At 43.9% G+C, this 20,259-nt stretch overlaps 1 protein-coding gene across 4 annotated transcripts in view; it reads left to right on the top strand.

Annotated features, from left to right (window-relative positions):
• The window catches only part of TNFAIP8 (TNF alpha induced protein 8), a 109,604-nt gene that overhangs the window by 56,114 nt on the left and 33,231 nt on the right, over positions 1–20,259 (top strand). The window contains exon 1 of one of the 4 annotated variants that reach the window (XM_019746540.2): positions 17,902–18,193. The exons of the other annotated variants lie outside the window; for them this stretch is intronic. Coding sequence (XP_019602099.1) covers positions 18,163–18,193 — 31 coding nt within the window. The 5' untranslated portion in view covers positions 17,902–18,162. Of the gene's footprint in view, positions 1–17,901; positions 18,194–20,259 lie in introns of those variants that run through there. 4 annotated transcript variants of the gene reach the window in all.

Below are 20,259 nucleotides of genomic sequence, written 5' to 3'. Positions count from 1 at the left end.
ATTTATGTTGGGGCTGTTATGACCAGTAAGTAGGACTTCAGAAAACTTGACCAGAAACATTTCTAGCTAATGGACAAGTATTTGCTGCGTATGGGTGATGGAGAATGAAAATGTGCAGTTAAAGGTGCCTGCGAAGACAGCCTAATTGAAACGCTGATTTCTCCAGCTTCCAGAATTCCAATTCTGTTGGAATTCAGTGTTTTGGCTATGAGACTGCTGAGTGGAAGTGCAGAAATGCAACGACCTATGTGCTGTGTGCCTTGTTGAAAGCAGTCTCAGTTGGACTTTGAGCACATCCTAAGGCAAAAGTCCGGTCTGACCTCAGCAGACCAGTGCTTTCCGTTGTGGATTTGCCCCTTCTCTGCCAGCTACTAAGTAAGTTCCTACCCTTTGCCTGTGTGCCCCTGAACTCCTCACCACACCGTGGGCTCCTGGGACAAATCCCCAGGCAGGCCTGACCTGGCTGCTGGCTCCTGGCCCCAGACTGGGACCTGGATGGTGGTGCAGCGCCATCCTGGGAGTGGAGGAGGAAGCTCAGGGACCCAGGTCGCACGTCTCAGGCTCTCCTCCCTATCTGTGCCACTGAGACGTCTCAGCACCTTCCCACCCTGCCCCCTGGAGTCTCTGCTCTCAGCTGCCATGGCCATCAGATAGGCAAGACTTGGCCCTGAAGGGCAGGGGCCTTTCCAGGCTGCACTCTGGCCTTTGTTAGGCAGCAACCTTGAGGAAACGGAGGAGAATGGGCTGGACATGTGATAAAGCCAGGAGCAATATTAGGAGTCCTCAAGCACACTCCTCATTAGCTGCCCAGAATATTCTATCAGTTACGGCTTTTAATATGCAAGAAAGAGCAACCCAGCATAGACTGGCTTATACAAAAGAGACTTTTTTTATTAGCTTGCATAACTACAGTGAGATTCGATTTAGCAGTTCAGTGATGGCAATAACCCATTTTCTTTCTTTCCAATCTGCCTTCTGTGGTTGAGTTGCACGCTCAGCCAGCTTTTCCCAGGGTGGTGAAACGTCTGTAGCAGTTCTAACTTCACATCCACAACATACTGTCCAGAGGGAGAGAGAGAACTGGCTTCTGGTGGCTCCATCAGAGGCATGAGTGGCCTTTTCTACAAGCCCTCAGCTAGTTTCTGATGTATTATTGACTCAAATTGGGCCATGTGCCTAATCGTAAACCAGTTTATTGGCTGTGGAATGTGTGGTGTTGATTGGCTTAAGCTTGGGTTGTGTAAACCAGTCTCTATGGCCAGCGGAATGGGATCAGTATGACTGACTTGCAATGGTCAGGGCTGAACCTGAGAGCTGGGGAGGAGGGCGGTTAGTTTCCCCCTCAAATAGCCTGCTGCTACGCACGGAGGGCAGTGATGTCAAGTCGGCCACATGACGTCTACCACACGGGCTTCTTGTTCACTGTGATTTTTTTCCCTCTGTGGCTTCTTATTTGGTGACTGGCTATGGTATAATACAGTGAATGGAGCCCTGCGTATTGGATTACCACCCCCTACCCCACCCCCCATGACAAATGACAGATGCTATCAGGGAGAGAACAAGGGCAGAGATTCCATGAGCCACAACAGCACTGCTGATCAGAAGGGGAAATTCTCCAAGGTTGGTACAGCATCACCAGGGTACCACAGACCTGGTGTGATAAGCATAGAGCAATGAGGATAAGAACTAGAGAAAACAGGCGGCCTTCAACCTATGGTAATGATAAGTCCCCACAAAACACTAAAGTCTCATATAACTTTTCTTTTAAAACAGCATAATAAGGCCATATGTTCCTGTAAGGAATACCCATACCTTTTACAGTTGTGAGCTTAATTGCTATATTTGATTATTATATTTATTTTAATTGCTGTTACTGGGCTCTGGATAATGTAAAGACTTCAAACCTGCACACAAATAAACAAAATAGAGCAATCATCCCTATAGAGTTTTATTTCATTTACTCCAGATGAGACTTCCAAGAGAATGGCTGTCTAGGGCAGGGGAAGGAACTGAGTCAACATGCAGAGAGCTCTTAGAGAATGAAAAACATGGTGATGGAAAGAGAAGCACCATTTTGGTGATGAGGACATTGGAGCAGAAAAGATACCAGTTTATCTTTGGAGGTGAAATTTATGGCTGGGATACACGATTCCCAACTCCACAGCCTTGTCTCTAGCCAGTCAAGATTCCCAGCCATGTCCCTGAGGGAAATGTATGCACGGAGGACCAACCAGGGCCGGGGAGCCCTATGTGACCAGTGGGCTCTGACTGACACCCTAATGATGACATTGAGTGAGCTAGACTGTCCACATGTGTCACAGAAATCAAGTCCAGGAATACGGGGCGAGGCTGCCGAAGGCCGTGGGTGCCTAACGTCATGCTGTGTCCTGAGGGCGGGGTGCTGGTCGCAGAGAGGACATCTCCTCAAGGGAGGTCTTGGACACCTAAGTTCTAGTGAAGACACTTGTATGACAAGCCTCTGACCATGTCTGTCCTGTCAACTTGCTGTGGGCCTAATTTCTCATTTGTGAACAAGTCTGAGGAAGGAGGAGATTGCATGAGCAGACCTCTAAAGCTTCCTTTGAGCACTGGCTTTATGATTTGGGAGTTCTGTGCAGGGTGTGATAGGAAGTGTCATGAGGAACTGAGGTGGGGTTGAGGTAGGTCCTTAAATCCCCTGTGCCAGGACATACAGACTGACAGGTGATGGCACAGCGTCTCTATTGTATGTTACAAATGTCTTAAATAAGCTACCACGTGGCTCGACTGGCTGACGTGAATTGCTCGAGCTGAGTGTTGTCGGTTGGGTACTATGGGTACTGCAGCACGTCCACAGCTCACTGAATAGCAGGGTTGTTTCCTTGGCCAACCCCGCTTTGGATATTGGCTGTCAAGCTTGGGTTGTATGACATCCAGATGTCAGGGATGGTATGGGAGTGGTGTACACGAGGCGAGATCAGATGGTGATTCGTGGCAGATACTTCTGTTAAAAAGTGGTTTCAGAGCCGTGGTCACATGGCTTCTCCAGGGACTGGTGAGCCCCACTGGTGTTTTTGGTCTCCTCTTTTGTTAAGAGTCTGATTATCAGTGGTATTGCAGACTGTTGTGGTTTATCGTTTTTTTTCAGGGATCCTATTACTCAATAACCCACTCTGAAACGGTTAACCCTGAGCTCTGCCTTAGTAGGAGAGAGGTTATTTGTTCGTTTTTAGTATTAGTCAGGATAAACCAGTGGTCCCAAACTCAAATGCCTACACAAAGCAGGCGAGAAATATGAATCTGTGAATGGTGCTTTGTATGAAAAATTGGAAGTTGAGGGGTATGTAGCCAACTTGCCGAGAACAGGTCCCATCTAAAGACATTGAAGTTAAGGTGAAAAATGAAACTTATTTGGCTCAAGAAAATGCTGGATTCAGACCTAAGGCTACCAGTGCAATTCTTGGGCTATTCACCACCTAAGTTCAGCTATCATTGATATGTTTGGTCAGTTTCAAAGACGCCAGAGTTTATGGATGTGAACCTCTTGTAATTTTGTTTTTATAATAGCTTTGAGTTTTTTAGTGTTTTACTACTGCTAATTGCTGGGATGAGTGGTAAAAACCATATTTTTTTAAACCACAAATTGGAAATAAATACTTCAAAAGAAATAATGTCCTCATGAAAATCATTTCTTTGGTTCATGGCCTTTGGAGACTGGACCAAATTAGAGAAGTAGAGATGGAAATCTCTATCAAAATAGTGGTGAATATTTTACATCATTTAAAACAAATTTGTATAACTAAAGACAAGGAACCCCAAGCGTCTAAAACTCATACTTCTGCCCTGCAAGTTGACTGCTGAGTATATTCACGTCGTTTTGCCTTTTCTTGGTGTTACGCAGGTATGGGGTTAGTGACCAGAGTGGAATTGGGAGTGGGACAGCTTGTGTTCACTGTTTTCCCAACCCTCCAACTCACCCTACACTCTTAATTACTGCAGCCCTGCTTCCACCTGTGGTGCGCTGTGGATGAACAAATAAACGAGTGAAGTCATTTACTTTTAGATGTTAGTTATCCACAAGCCTTTTCTCCAAGGGACACTTGTATGTTTAAAAGAACCTGATGGTAGAACAGAAACTAGGGCAAAGTTGAGCCTAAAGTGCTCCCTCTCTAATGAGAGTATTTCCTGTCTGCTAAGAGGACAATTTGAGACTTGGGAGCCTCCCAGATTAACACCTTGTGTTGCCCCGTTTCAGGTAAGACCTGCTGGACTAGCACCAGCCACTGAGCATGGAGTGGGGTTCGACCTTATTTTTTATTTGCATTATTCCAACTGGTGTCAGAGTCCACGCAAATTCTTGCAAATGTGTTTTTGTAAGAGATTCATGGCACCCAGCTTCCCTGTGTCTGGTATTGGCCCCTGGGAGAGTTATGGGAATTTCCATATAGCTTCAGCAAAGCCACTCAATTAAATCTGTGCTATAATTGTGTTCTTTAGACAGTGCTTTCTCCTCAGAGTGCTTTCTCTATGTGTTCCTTTCCGCGAGACTTCGTAAATGAATAGTCCGCCAATCCTTTCTCGACTTCCTTAGCACCAGTTTCTTCTGCAGCCCCTTGCGATTTGGCTTCTATCTCTAATCATGTTACTAAACTGTCTTTGTCAAAGATCCCCAGGGGCCCCCTGATCATCATATCCATTGGCCTGCTCTTTAGCCTTTTTTTCCAACTGGTTATTCTTTCACCTCTAGGCCATTGCACATGCTGCTAACGCTACCTGGAACTATTCTTCCTTCTCTTCTCCGTCACCTCCCCTTCCTTGGCTAATTCCTGACCCTCGAGTCTTAGCTTGTGCATTACTTCTTTCAGGAAGCCTGCCATGATGACTTCCTTCCCCAGGTCTGCTTTAGATACTGGTCTTAGGAGCTTTCAGAACACCCCATACTTTGCTGCTGTTATGCTTATACTATATTTGAATTCGTGTCCTCCCTGCTCCCCCACTGTGAGAGCAGGTGCCATGGTTGTTTTAGCTACATCATTTGCCTTGTACCTGTCCATGGTCAATACCCAATAAATATTTGCAAAATGAAGAACTGCATAAGTGAAGATGACATCTGAACAGTGACATCTACAGCTTCCTCTAGAGCAGACAGTAAATCCCTGGTTTCCTCCATCAACCTTTGTTTCTTCCTGAGTCCCTTGGGCCTCCAGTTAGAAGATACAGAAGGGTTGTTAGATGTTATTAATAAAAAGTGACATCTGGCCCTGAGGAAGAAGACGGCTGTCAGGAAATCCTGGCCATTCGCGTTTAGCCACTTCATGACCAGGGAGTAGCTCTCTGCATTGCTTATATTAAATAAGTGATGGCTACCTGTTGATGAAGCCAATAGAGAGGAGGAGATCTATCTAAGGGCTCCGACTACCAACAGAGTTGGAAACACGTTGTTCAGGAGACCTTGCAATTGGGTGGTAATGATTTATCATCATCATGGAGAAAGAACTTGAATATATCTCACTGGTAACTGTAGCAAAACACAGGCTAAGAGTTAGAGGAACTGACAAGTGTTGTGTAGATATAAAACCATGCAGACAGTACTGTACTTTCTGGGCCTCTTAAGGAATTTCCAAGGTAATTTTAACTCCATGCAATTTCACTTTAATAATCTTAGAACCTAATATCCCTCCTCTCACCGCTGAAAACATGATTTTGCTGTGCCAAGGGAGTTACATCTCTTCTGTAGATCTATGTATTGGAACAGGCCATCTAGAGTATGTAAGATGTGAAATCTCGATCCCACGCATCCTCTTACCTCTTAAAATTGGCTTGAAATTGTTGACTGGGTGTAATGACAATGAAAAAGGACAACTTTATTAGGCAGGGTTTAGTGAACACAAGTAGATTCATAGGAATATAGTATATATAATAGTGTGATTAACAACAATGATTTAGTTTGTCAAAAAAAGATAAACAAACAAAACAAGTATGTTCCATAGCCTTTGTTTAGTGGAGAGGAGGTATATATTCTATACAATGTGTTTTAGAAATATTCTCATCAAACACTGTGAGCTTTGTAAGGAGCAGCACTCCTTTGAAGAGCCCCAGTTCTACAGGAAACTGGTCTGACAGAAGAGGCTCCAGCACATACCCACAATGGTTGTCCTACTGAGACCTCGGCCTCAGATGTGTGAAGTGGAACTCTTGTCTTTCCTCTTGCCGCACCTGTTCTTCCTCTGGACTTCCCCTTTTCTATTAACGTCTGGCTCCCTCGGCTCCAAATCAGCCAGCCTCAGAGCCGTTGTGTCAGCTGTGCCATCTTACCTGTCTTCCGGCTCAGTATCCCTCTTGGAGCCTTTAGCATGCTTGCTTTGAAATACAACAATTGTGCTCTGCTCAATCACAGGCATCATAGTAGAGAGAAAAGCAGCATGGAACAAGGTCAGAGGACCCAAGTTCTAGTCCCAGTTCACACTCAGTCCGAGCTAAGTGACCTTGGGCCAGCCCCTTAATTTCTCTGAGAATCTGTATCCTCACCAGAAGCAAATGGAGCCAGTAATACCTAAGATTCCTTCCTTATGTGATCGTTATGAGGATCGATGGCAATGTATGTGGCTCCACTTCCAGAGCTAGAAAGTACCACCTTGCTGAGAGGTAGTGAGGGTAGAGATATGTTCCGTAATGTGCCTAGCATAATATCTAGCACGTAGTAGGTGCTTGAGAAATTATACTTATTGCTGCTAATATTAAGATAGCTTAATTTAAACACATAAATTGTTTGGCTCTACAAATTTTGACTGTCCCAAATTCTGGGTTGCTGGTTCAGAATTTGGGGCTGTGGCCCACTGGAGTACTTCCTCTGGTCCCGATAAGAGGATATTTGGGACAATCAAGGTGCTGCCTTTTTATAGTCACAGGTTAATTTCATCCCGTAACAAAACAGAGGACAAAATTAACTATCTTTGTATAATGATGGATCTCAAAGTGGCTTTAGAATACACAGCATATTGTAAATGCGAACAGCCTCTGAGGGGAAGCTTGTTCTCAATAGACTTGCTTAACAGAATGTTTATCGCCTGAGAGAAGTTCATGCCTTGAGTAAAAGAAGTGTCTGGAATTCCCATCTGGGATTTATTAGTGTATATATATATATTCAGGTGGCCCAGTGCCGGATATTAGTCCTTGATGTAAAGGAAACAAAGTTCCCACTTTGAGGATGGTGAGGTGGCTGCTCTTTTCAAGTGGGCGACTGCTGCTGGGACCTTCTTGGCCCTGGAAATTCCAAAAAGTAAAATGGAATTGTGTTTAATCCATCTCATGGATGGTTGCTAGGACAACTGTGGTAGGGGTGATGGGTGGCTGGTAAGGTTGCCTCCACAAAGATAAGCACAATCCATTATTCGAAGTCCAGTGGCTTCTCCTGGGGATGGTTGCATTTGCTCAGCACTCTGTATGAAGATGTTAAAGGAAGTACATCCGTTCTCTGCATGTTATAAAACAGAAGGGTTGCAGCTGTCAGAACTATTTTCTTCTTGGCTTTTTTTCTGATAGATTTTCTGGTAAACCTGGTAGATTTATGGATTGGTGCAGATGATGTGCCTCATTTCTCCAGATGCGATGCAAATTTTCTTGTTTTCTTTCTTTGAAGATAGCAAATATTTACATACACAGTTTCTTGTAATGTACTTTTTGGGTAAGGGCAAATTAAGCTCCTTCTTATATGTGGTCATGATTCAGTATCACGCAATGATTAAATGATTATTTCATTAATTATATAGGGCCTTCAAAGTGTCTAGCATATGTTCTACTCTTTAGAAAGAAGGGGAAAAGAACCTCACTTGTATTTTAAATAGCTTACAAATCTGCCTCAGAAGATAATTAACATCAAGATGGTCAACTTTAAGTATAGTAGGAGCTCCTTGTGCAAGTGGAAGCTCACCTTAGCATGGAGGGGAACTGAGGCCTGAGCAAGGCTTTGGGAGGGGGAGAAAAAAGGTGTAACAGCAAAAGAAGTAGACCAGCAGCAGCTGTTCCCAAGTGTGGCTGTACAAGGGAGGTGTGTTGAAAGTGATTTCCAGTGAAGGAAAACATATATTCCAATTTCAGAATGATTCCTTGCTTTTGGAATCATTCATACCCATGTGTGGGGTTGCCCATTCATGGTTTTTCCAGTCATAGTGTCCTTCACACTCACTCGCATGACCCTTGCTTTCTTTGGGAGAGACAGGTGGGTGTTTCAGCTGCCATCCTGGGTGCCCTGCCCACAGCTGCTGATCTATGCTGCCTACGTGGGTGCAGGGACTGCGGTAGCCAATAGGTGTGGCAGGCATGAATTAGTGTAGTTCTAGCCTTGGTGGGCACTTGAATCTTCAACCAATGTTTCCATGTAAGGGACTATGTGTGTATGTGTCGGCCTGTGCCTTCAGTGATAAGGATACTCCTACACAAGGTGAGCCTAGGGGACCATCCTAGCAGACAGGCCCTAATGGCAGCTGGACACAGGGAGACTGGAGCAAATGTTCCCAATGTTCTTCACTCCTGGCACCCTAGTGCCTCTAATTTGTTCCTGTCATTTCTAGGACAAAAGAAATACCTAACAATTTCATTTGTGAAGTGCTTAGGTCCAAAGGACTTATTATTTGTGTACTAATAACTTTGTAGCCATGTGAAAAAATAATACACACAAATTGAAAGACTAAAAAATAATGTTTTTATTTCATTCTTCACCCCAGTTATTTCCTAATGGAATGTATGCACCTGTTGGGCCTTGCGTGTTTCAGTCAGGATCCAATCAGGGGACAAACCACACGATAATTTGGATGGGCAGTTTAATATAAAGAAACATTAACTAGCAAGACAGTATGGCCGCTCCCCCAAAAATTAAAAATAGAATCACCATATGATCTAGCAATTCCACTTCTGGGTATGTACCCCAAAGAACCAAAAGCAGGGACTTGAACAGGTATTTGTACACCCATGTTGATAGCAGTATTATTTTCAATAGTTAAAAGATGGAAACAACCCACGTGTCCATTGACAGATGAATGGACAAACAAAATGTGGTCTATACGTACAATGAAAAATCATTCGGCCTTGAAAAGGACACAAATTCTGACACATGCCACAACCTGGATGAACCTTGAGGACACTATGCTGAATGAAATAAGCCAGTCACATGAGAGAAAATGCTCTGTAATTGCACATATGTGGGGTACGTACAGTAGTCAAATTCTGAGCCAGAAAGTAGAATGGTGGTTGCCAGGGACTAAAGGGAGGGGAGACTGGGGAGTTAGTGTTTAATGGGTACAGAGTTTCAGTTTCGCAAGACGAAAAGAAGTGGATGGTAGTGAGAGTTGCACAACAATGTAAATGCACTTAATACTATTGAACCACACACTTGAAAATGTTTAAGATGGTAAATTTGATGTGATGTGTATTTTACCACAATTAAAAATAATAACAAGAAAGATAACAAGCTATTAAAAAAAAAGAAAGAAAGAAAGAAATACTACTCTTGATGAGGGCTGGCTTTTAGGAAGCAAAGACCAGAGGAGTAGCAAGTCCATGCAGCAGCCAGTTCCATCGAGTTTGAGTTAGAACTCCAAGCACGAGCTTCCTTCTCTCCACTCCAGACCTTGCTGCACAAAGGATGGCTGGCTATGGCTCCTTGGATGGCAGAGAAGTCCTTGTGGTGCTGTGCTGGTAGAACTTGCTGGAAATCCACCCCCTAGGATGCTGGGGAAATCTGTTTATTGGGAGGTTTCTCCCTGGGGGCACTCTGCTGCAAAACCACCTGAGAGGGAAGCTGCTGGACGCTGGGTGGTACTGCCCACGGGTCCAGCAGGAGCCAGCTGCCTAAGGAGGTGCCCTTGCTGCAGGAAGTGGGTGCTGAGGTAGCCTGTGTGCTTGGAGGAGTTTGCAGCAAGACCACACCCGCACCAGGAAGGGAAAGTTCTTCCTGTAATGTCTCCACAGTACGCTTTACTGACCAAGCTTAGAGTTGTACCAGCTGGCAAAAGAAAAAAAAATACTTCAAGTCCTATCTTTATTTTCGCACAGCAGGTAATGAGGGTGAATTTGGAGCTGTGAGGCTATAAATTGATCACTGGCCACCTCACAACTTCTCAAACCTTGAAATCAGATTGGATCCCACTACCTTAATTTGCTGTTCCACGTTACTTTCACATAATACTTGCTTTTTATCACAGCAACCACCAACCTAGCTTTGCAAAGCAGTGAGGTCATCAAACAAAATATGGGCACAATCTCATGTTACACTGTGAACCAGCTTAATCTACTAATTCATGTAGTGTCTGAGAGATGTTGAATAATGCGATGTTTCCCTCAAAATTTAAAATATCCTGCAGCACCCCTGTGAGTTTGCTGTTGTGCCCCGAGGGATAATGGCACACAATTTGGGGGTCTTGGGTCTAAAATCGTGAGTCTCTTTCAGCAACTCTGACCACACCGCTCTTAAGATAGGAGAATCTAAGATGTGACTTGATTAAGAGTATAGAAGGATCAGGTGTAAAGTTAAAATTGTGTGGGGTCAATATTATTTTTGAAAACCTCTTAGGAAGTTACCAGATTGGAGAATAATATACTATCTTCCACTAAGTATAAGGCTTATTGTATCAATGTTTCCTTCAGCATTGGAACAGGTTACTGTTTCTTTGGGACCAGATGAAACCGTTGGTTTGTCTTTAGAGGCACTTTGATTTAAAAAAAATACGTAGCCTCAGTCAGAACATTCACCATCAGTGCCTGAGATGCTTACAGTGTGAGAGGCGATGCAGCGACAAGAGTCGGGGAGGTTACCAGCAAATTCCTCTCCTGCTTACTCTGCCGCATAAACTCATTCAATGGGAATGGTGCCTTGACGTACCATTTAGAGTCTTATTTTTCTCTCTCTTTCTATCTGTTTTGGGCTGGTTGTACATAGTTGAAATTGAGAAAGTTAAATGGCATGTGATGGGACTTTGCTGAATTCACTAGTAAAAATTCTGTTGAAATAGATGTTAGATTCAGAAATTAGTGATTTGTTTTTTTCAGCCTTCTTCTGTTTCTATCGGAAAATGAATGGGCTTAATAAGACCCATGTTAGGGAGGTAGTCAAGCACACTGTTCATATTCGCAGCTTTCTAGAAAATCCATTCATTTTGGTGATGTCTACAGTTGCGTAAATCATAACTCTTACATATTTCTGTAGCTCTTCTTTAAGGACATGCTGAATAATTTAAGTTTTATAACCTGACCTATTCAAATGGAAAACTTCTGATCCGTGCCTCTCTTCACCCCCTTCCCCCACCAATGCTGTTTGGATAAGTTATGCTTTGGTTCACATTTTTACCACCTGCTGAGTTTGCCTGTTGAGTTTCAGCCTTGGCTGCTTTTACCTGGCAAGCTTGTCTAGCCCTGTCGCTTTGCCTCACAGACGTTTCTGTCTCCTAAACAGTGACTCGTTGGCACAAATGTTAAACTTAATAGAGATTCTACCCAAGTCAGAAACCCAATGTGAAAATCAAATTATGACAACTTGGAATGCCTGGGACTTTCAAACAGATCTCAGACCAGGAGTCTATGGTCCAAATTCCACATATGGAACACTAATTTTGTTTTCTTGTGGATTTCAGATTCTGTTCAGAAACCCGAATAAAGCTCTTAACTGCTCAGATACCATCAAGCAGGGCCCATTACCCACCCTGTCTTGGCATCGGTTTCTACCCCCTTAGAGTTAGCACATAGAAGAGAAAAGAGATTGTCACTGTTGCTGCATTGACCAGAGCTGCTGGCTTCTGAATTCTTCACAATAATCAATAACAGATGTGTGGCTGGCACTGGAAAGTTGCATAACTGTCTCACATTGCATTCAACTGCAACCCGCTAGCCAATATGGTGGGTGGGTGGGGGTCTCCACTAGGCTGTGAAAAAGAACATTCACTTAAAGATCTATGTTTATCTCATCACACAATTATTCCCTTGCTTTAAGGAGCAAAGGCAATGGTTAGAGTGGAAATAATTTGACGATCACTCCCCTTAAACTTGAATTTCCGTTCACTAGAAGGAGGAACTTTCTAATGATTAGAAAGGAAATGGGGCTGTCTCTTAAAGGAGTGAGCTTCTGTTAATAGAGATCATCACGGAGATTCTGGATGAGTGCTTGTTGTCTGTGATGTGTCTAGAAGATAGCTTTGCCAGCCAGGTAGAGGATTCGAGTGACCTCTGAGGTTCATTCTAAGCCTGAGTTTCTGCGACTATGATCATGGATCACTTTTTCCTCCCGCTGCTTTTCTAAAGGAAAGCCAGGGATTGGTAGGTCAGATGTGACACCACGCCTTCTGGGCCCAGTCTCAGCCCTGCCTCTTTTCTTCCCAGTGAATCCCTTGTGTAGTTTGTCATGTTTTCCCCATCGAATGGTGACCCCATTAACCTGAGCACAGTAAAGAAGTTCAGCCCTTTCATTTTCACTTTCAATCGCTGGACCACACACATATCTGAAGGGCCAGCATTTAGGGTTTCCAAATAGATGCTCCATAGCTTAAAACAATCTGGCCTTATTCACAAAAGTATTTTGGAAGGCGATGAAGGGGGACTTTTGTAATTTTCAGTGCTTCGTCACGTTCTTGACTCATTTCATTTTTGTTACTACCCTGTTAGATAAGTGGCTTTATCTTCATATGCACAAAGCTCAGAGGTGAAATGGCTTGCCCACTTTTAGAAGCAGAATGAAAGAAGAATGAATAGGGAAAACAAACCCAAAACATCCCCGTGCAAACTAGGGAGTGCTTACTGGGCTTAAGGGAATCAGGCCCAAGTCTCCGAGATGGAGCCTGGTGTTCTTTTTCCTGCTCCTGGCAGCCTCATACCAGAGGAGGGTTAGTTTGGGTCCTGAATGAACTTTTAATTAAAAAAGAAAAAAATTTTGTAGTTTCATGTACCTAAATAAATAGAATCTATTGAACTTACAGCTGATTTAAAGCACTGGATATCAGAAATGGAATAACTGTTTGAATAAGCATTCGAACTGAGCTATGTGAGCAGTCTATGGCCAGCTCAAACTCTTTGGAAATCTCCCTATATGGAAATCGTCGAGTTATTCTTCTGCAAAATAAAGGGCTTGAATTTTACATGAGTAGTTTATGACAGAGTGAGAAAGTCTGGATATAGGACACATGAGGCCAAGACTGTATTTACTGTAGTCTAAAGAACATTATTAGTTTCGTGACCTTGAGCAAAGCATATAACCTCCCATTCTTTAATTACATGTCTGTAAAATGGGTTTGATGACCCAAGGGAGCTAATTGGGAAATCTGAGTAAAACCTATATAAAGGGAAGGCTTCATTGCTAAGTATTATAAAAGAAAGACCATGGGTCGTAAATTCTTCAGATAATGTTTTCAGACCTGATTTTGAGAGAGAGAATGTGTGTGTGTGTCTATATATGTTTAATCATCTGCTGGAAGCTGTTTTAGCAAGGAAGATTTCTTAGGAGAGAAATAAAAGTAAACAATAGAAGCTTAGAAAACAACTGCACCCAGATGTGTGGGCGCCATGAGTGTGCTCACCTCAACTCTCAGCCTTTCTTCCTGTTCCCTCAGAATTCTCCACTCACACCCCGAGTACCGGTGAGCAGGGGGCGTTTACTGAAGATGTAATGAGGAGACTGAGGAAAGGGTTTATCCAGAACAGACTTCAAACTCCCAGGCAGGGCCCTGGGAGGCAGCTTTCTCCCTCTTCCATCTCCGCACTTACCCTCAGGGTTCTTCCTTGATTCACAGCCGTTCTGCCCCATTCCCTTGCTACCTTCAGGCTCCCCAGCTCACCCCAGGACCCAGCAATCCGTAAGCATAAGACCTTTTCAGGCTTAGGGCGTGGCCTCCTGAGAAGGTGCATAAGGGACCTGCACTGTATGAGCGTCCCCTTCTCCATTCTGATAAATAAAACTTTCTTCAGGCAAGAAAGAGAGCGAGATCCCCTGAGCCAGGCAGGGACGGTGGAGAGACACCCATTTAGCCCCATCTCTCTTTTGGAAGGTTAAATGCAAGCGTATCTGAGGAAGATGAGAAGAATGCAACACCTGCAGCCCCAGCAAGTCAGAGCAGAACACAGATTCCCACATGTGAGGAGAGAGATTGAAAACTCACTTTGTATGTATGTAGGTCACGGGAGTCTTCAAAGCCTTTCAAGGGTACAGCCATCAATAATACAAAGTTGAGGAAAGCCTCAAAGTCAAATAGAAGAAAGCTACTTTTTATACCAAGTATAAACAACTCTGTTTTTTTTACCCTTGACCTAAAATGTTATATGTATTGATTCAGTCTCTTGTCAGAAGGGTAGATATAAACAATATTGATGAAATGATGTTTTCTGTGACCTAGGTTCTTATGACCTAGAAGCTGTAGGTATGTGACTAGTTTACAGAGATGCTTAGTATTTTTCACTGCCGAGAATATACAACAATCTTACGTGCAAGCAGAGTATGTGATGCCTCCTGGATGAACTGCAAACCTTCTCTTCCCAGTTCTGCTGGTCTCATATGTGTGAGTCTGAAAACTTGCTGACCTCCCCTGTTCTTAACAGACATCTGGATAACTGGAAGCAAAAGGCCCCAAAGCCCAAGCTTTTGAATTTTTTTTTTCTTAAACAGCTTTATTGAGATATCCTTTAAGAGGAGACTTGTCTCAGCTGTTCTGTGGTAAAGCTGCTCAGTTTGGAGGTGGTATTTGTTACTAAATCTTCCTTAGGACCAAGGTCACATGGAAGGTTCAGTTCTTTAGGTCGGTGCCCAAAGTTAGCAAAATGATAACCAGTAAGCTCCACGTGAGCAGGGCCCCTTTACCTGTGCACATGTCAATATTTGATAATGACTGACTGACTGAAAAAACCATAAGGGTCTTAGCCAGCATGTTAACTCTCTCTCCCATCTTGACACAGAAGGTGAGAGATTCATTCTTAGACAGGGGTTCAGCATAGTATTTAAATGCAGTTTGGTATTAAATGAGAAGCGTTGCTAACCTAGTTGCCGTTTTGTATCAGGTTGTCTATCATAGATCATTGGTATGACTTCCAAGCGCTTTCCAAGCTGCACTAAGAGATGGTAGTGTTTCTTGAACATAGGAGAGTGAACAGGCTCCACCTACAGGAGATAACAAATCATTACGGTGTACTGGAGCATATTCACTCAGGAAAGTAACTAATCCCCTTTTGAACAAATGCAGCGTACTATCAAGTGACGTGACCGACCTAGTATATATCAGGAAGCTGTAGAAGACCAGGGAAGCCCCAGAGAAGCGGCTGACCTTTGTCACCATTTTGCAGGGTGGGGGCATGGGCCAGCGTGGTTTGCCCAGTGCCCATGGCTTTGAGGTTATATGGACTAGGCAGGGTCATCCTCGTCCACATACTCTTTTAAAATGAGCCAAACATTCCTTGCACATGAGCTAGACCAAGGCATTAAGTTTCTCTCTAGGTTTCCTGAGGATCATGGTGAATGGTCAAAGATCGCCCTAGCTGCTGAAATGACTCTAAATTGAATTTCAAGGCTGATGTGGCAGCATTTGAACTGTTCATTCATCAGTTTTTCTCCTTGGCTAACCTGAGTAGGGCTGAAGGCATTTTTGTGAACCAAGTGGAAAAACAAGTAGGACATTAAGTGCATGTATTTTAACACACCTTAAGTGGTTTGTGTATAATTAGACTTGCAAAAGAACATTTAATAACATAATTCTTATGGGGGCATTTTCTGAAAGAAGAGGTTGAAAGTGAGTTCTGCCTATGGCAGATGGGGCCTGGAATTTGGGTGATCTGAATTTGCACAGTTGTCACCTTGAAAAGGTGTTGCATCTTACTCCAATTATAGATAAATGGGAGCTAGTTTGTGTATGAAGAGTACAGCCCTTGTGAGATCCTGCAGGGTTCCCAGTGGACATCTGTGAACATCTGGGCTGCTGTGCGGACACATGGTGTGTGTGTGTGGGTGGGCGGCTCCCAGAATGTCCTTGCCCTGGACAGGGCAGAAGAGGTCGCTTCTGACTGCTGAGGGTGCATCTGTTTGTATTCGGAATGATCCTTTTGTCTCCTCCAGACGTATGAGGTTACTGAATGGAGGTACACATCTTAGCAGCTCCTAAACTAGGATGCATGCCAGAGGTGACCTTGCAGTTAACTGTGACTTTCAGGAGGGTGGCTGCCGCCCGTTACCCTTTTGGTGGTGAGGTCAGTTTTCCGGAGGCTCTACAATATTGATATTTTCCAGATGTTTCTCCTCTTCTCTCCTCTCTGACTGGCTATGTCTTCCTCTCATCATCCCGCCCTTTCAGTGAAATTGAGATAAAATTCTGCTTGGAGTCTTAGGCATGTTAGAATCACTCAGCAGTTGGAAGTGATTTAATATCTGGGCCTTATAGTAATTTTTATAATAGCCTCCACTGCTTGTGAATAGCATAAATAACTGTTTTTCTTTTTTCTTTTTTAAAGTTTATTGGAGTGACAATGATTAGTAAAGTTACATAGGTTACATGTGTACAATTTTGTAATACATCATCCACAGATCACATTGTGTGTTCACCACCCAGAGTCAGTTCTCCTTCCATCACCATATATTTGATCTCTTTTACCCTCAAACAACTTTTTTTTTTCTGTTGAAACCCATTGTTGAAATAAAACCCAAGAGTATCTTTTATAAAAGTTTATTTTTAATGGTGCGATAATTTATAATAGTGTGTAGTACTTTATGGTTTTCAAATCACTTTTTGCTTATATTACCTTATTTAATACCAAACATAAATCTGTGAAGTAAATAATATTTTCATCCTCATTTTCCAGATGAGAAAAGGGATTCCCAGAAAGGTTAAGTAATTTGCCCTAAGTCATAGAAATAATAAATGGCAGAACTAAATTTTAATTCAGGCTCTTTGAATCCTCTTCACTAAATTTATCACAGTGCCTGCCCTCTTGTTTTTTGCCCACATAAAAATGGGAAATTAGGAAAAAGAAAGCGGCTGAAAAATAAGTTTACTAAAAGAATATAACTTTTTTCACAATTTCCTAATTGATATTTCAGGTATATGATTTGAGGACATTCATCTATAATTGGAGTAAGATGCAACACTTTTTCAGTAAGAGACAGAAGACGAGGGCTCTCACTAACTGATATCTACCAAATGGAGAAATGGGGATGGGGGGCGGGATCCTTCTGTCAAGAGGCAACTGCAACTGGAAAAGGAAAATAATTTCTCAATCCTGAACAATTGGTAATAAAACTAGTGCTCTGCACAATTTCATCATAAGACAGGTATATCGGTGAAAAGCTCTGGTCCCCACTTTGAGGGGAAAAACAAGGCTTTACAAAGTGTTCTCCAAGTGAGGACGGTCCTTTGGGGTACCTAACGGTCCTTTGGGGGACCTACGGGGCAGTTAGCTCACCTGGACTGGGTTTGAGTAAGAGTGCTTGCCCAGGTAATACTGAATGAGTTGGCCTTGTCTGCTTTTCCCACGCAAAGGTAGGGGGTGGAGCCCGCCCGTACTTTCTCCAGAAGCGCCCCCACCCCACCCCTACCAATTGGGCTTGTGAAGCAGGTCCTTCCAGCCACATGGACCAATATCCACAATGTTTTCCAGCAAACAACGTTCAAAACCTAGCAGCTTTGCAATCCTTAATTTTTGGCGTTTACAAGACAAGGAAAGTGAAACGAGCGTCGGAAAATATAACCCAGAGATTCAGAAGCATTTCTTTTACTGCCTATGTGTTTATTATTTCTGTAAAACTGCAGCGCGCGCTGAGATGAAGCTGTTTTGTTCTTTATTGCACATGTATTGCACTGGCCTAGCCAGTCTCAGTTACGCTTGCCGACAGCACCCCTCTGCCTGCCCCTCCCGCCCTCCTCACCTGCGTGCGCCCTGGCCCGCCAGCCTCGCCGGGCTGCCTCCGCCCTGCGACAGGCTGGGGCGCGCGCCCCGGGGGGCGGACTCTCGCCGCCCAGCGGAGACGCGATTCGTCACTCTTGCAGAACTTTCCCCCTGAAAAATCCGTGCACCAGAACCAGCCCTCCCTCCCCGGGGAGGTTTTGATTTTAGTGGCTTTCCTTCCTTTTATTTTCCGTCGTGTTTGGGGTTTGGCTGCGGAGTGAACTGGCGGCGGGTCCGAGTGCCGTTTCAGAGCTAATCGGTCCTGCAGCGGGTTACCCCGACACCATGCACTCAGAAGTCGAAGAATCCAAGGAAGGTACGATTTTGATTTCTCTGGGGTCCGGCCAAGTTCAGCGGAGGAATGTGGAGGAAGGGTGTAGCAGGAGAGCAGATGCGAGTTTTAAAGTGAGCGGTGGGTACTTTGTCCGCTTCCCCTGCGCCTTCGCAGCGCAATCAGAGCTACAGACGCCGAACCCTGTACCCTCCTTACCCCCACACCAGTTCAGAGGGGGTGGGAGGAAGAGTCGGACCTCGCTCAGCCAGTCCCACTTCAGGCTGTTTTTTAGATCTCTCTGGAAACGCAACGGCCCCGGTATTGACTCCAGGAAGGCAAAATGTGCTCAGAAAAGCGCTGCCTGCATCAGGACAATCGATAGAGCCGGATCCCCTGGAAGAGCCCTCAAAGTGGAGAATCTCTTGAATAAGATTTTAGAAATTGGAAATGCCCTGTGTTTCAGGCTGAAAGAGGAAGTTGAGTGAGGGGGAGAGGTGAAAGCTCTTTGCTTGGCTGATACCCCCACCACCGCCACCACCTCTTGCTGGCTTTTCAGCAGTGAATTCATTTTGTTGGGGGCTTTAAGGGGGCTGAGAGATGATGACGGGAGCCTTGTGCAGCTTGAAACTGAGGAGAGTTTGTTTCTAACTTTGCCAAAGCAAAGGGTTTCATTTACTCGTAACAGAGAACGGGTGACAAGGCTGGAAAAGCTCCAACCAAAACACAATTATACCCTGGTGTTAGTGCGGAGAGTTTATTTGTGCGTGAGTGTTTGTATGCTTTGTTTCCTGAAACTTTACGTATACAAAAGTCCTCTTGTAACTGGGGGTGGGAGTGGGGATAGTTGCGGAAAATTAGAGAGTAAGAGAGGAGAGAGTTCAAGATGGTGAAATTCTTTTCTTTTTCAAGTTGCCTCTTGACAAAACTGGTAAATTTCAAGTCAATCACTGCTGCTCTGGCAGCCTGAGACGCAGAAAAGAGCCCCTCCCGCCCCCCCTCCGCCCCTCATTTCCCCATTTGGTAGCTATCAGTTAGTGAGAGCCCTTGGAACTTGTCCTCTTCTGTCTTTCACTGATTTCCTCCCAAAGCGAAGCTCTGTGTTTCCTAATGCCGTCTCTGTGGACTGAGGGTTACCTTCTTTTGCTGTGTGAGGGAAGCAGTCAATAAAAAAGAGGTTTGTTTAATAGAAATAAGGGCTTGGTGTGAATGAAAATGACAGCCATGAGTGTTGCTTTTGAGCTCGATATGGAGCTTGGGGGATTAATGTTTCCTTGCTGTGACCTCTGGCCGGATGGAGTTATGTGCCATGGATGCTTTTCTTTTCTGTCTTTTTAGCAGCAATTTTTATAATAGGTCAAAAGTAGTTGAAAGAAGGCAAAAATGAAGTGGGCTGAGAGAATCCAATGGTGAACTTTTGTGTCAATGACAAGTAGCACTTAAACTGGTATTTTCTCCCAGGCATGTTTTTCCTTTCTTTTGGGAAAAAGGGTTTGGGGAGACAGTATAAAAACAGTATCCTGGAGTATATCATACCTTCCTCTAGCAGCATCCACATCCTTCCCTCCCGCCCAACTTTCTGGTTGTAAGCCTGAAAACTGGAGTGTAAAGAGGTCCCTTAATATCTCCTCCCTCCTGCTTGTTCCTCACCTTGCCTCCACTTACGTCTTTGTTTACATTCTACAGATCTGCAGCAGAGGATCCGGCCTGTGTAATTTTTACAGAAAGCCCAGAATGTTTCTTTTCAAATAACCGTGAGGTGCTAGGGATGGCAATTAGGGTAGGATACAGAATAACTGTTGAGGGAGGTTGATCAAATACCTTTTTAACAGATGTAATCATTGTAGCTTCTGCCAGGAAGTAAAGGATGTGTTTGCATGTATATATGTGTGTGTGTTGTGTGTATGTGCGCCTGTGTGTTCCCGGCAGTTCTTGCAAGGCTGATTATTGGCTGAGATAGAGAACCATTAATCAGATGCCTCAGAAAGGAGCTATGTTGTGTAAATAACTCAGTTATCTTACTGATCTTTTTCCCCTCTCCTTGTTTTTTTTTCTTTTTTTTTTTTTTCTTCTCTCTCCTGATAGACTTATATATTCGTTCAGTGTGAGAT

The sequence above is a fragment of the Rhinolophus sinicus genome, linkage group LG03, assembly GCF_036562045.2.
Source record: "Rhinolophus sinicus isolate RSC01 linkage group LG03, ASM3656204v1, whole genome shotgun sequence".
Taxonomy (NCBI): Eukaryota; Metazoa; Chordata; class Mammalia; order Chiroptera; family Rhinolophidae; genus Rhinolophus; species Rhinolophus sinicus.
Note: the sequence above shows the minus strand (reverse complement) of the source record. Positions and strands in the feature narration are given on the sequence as shown.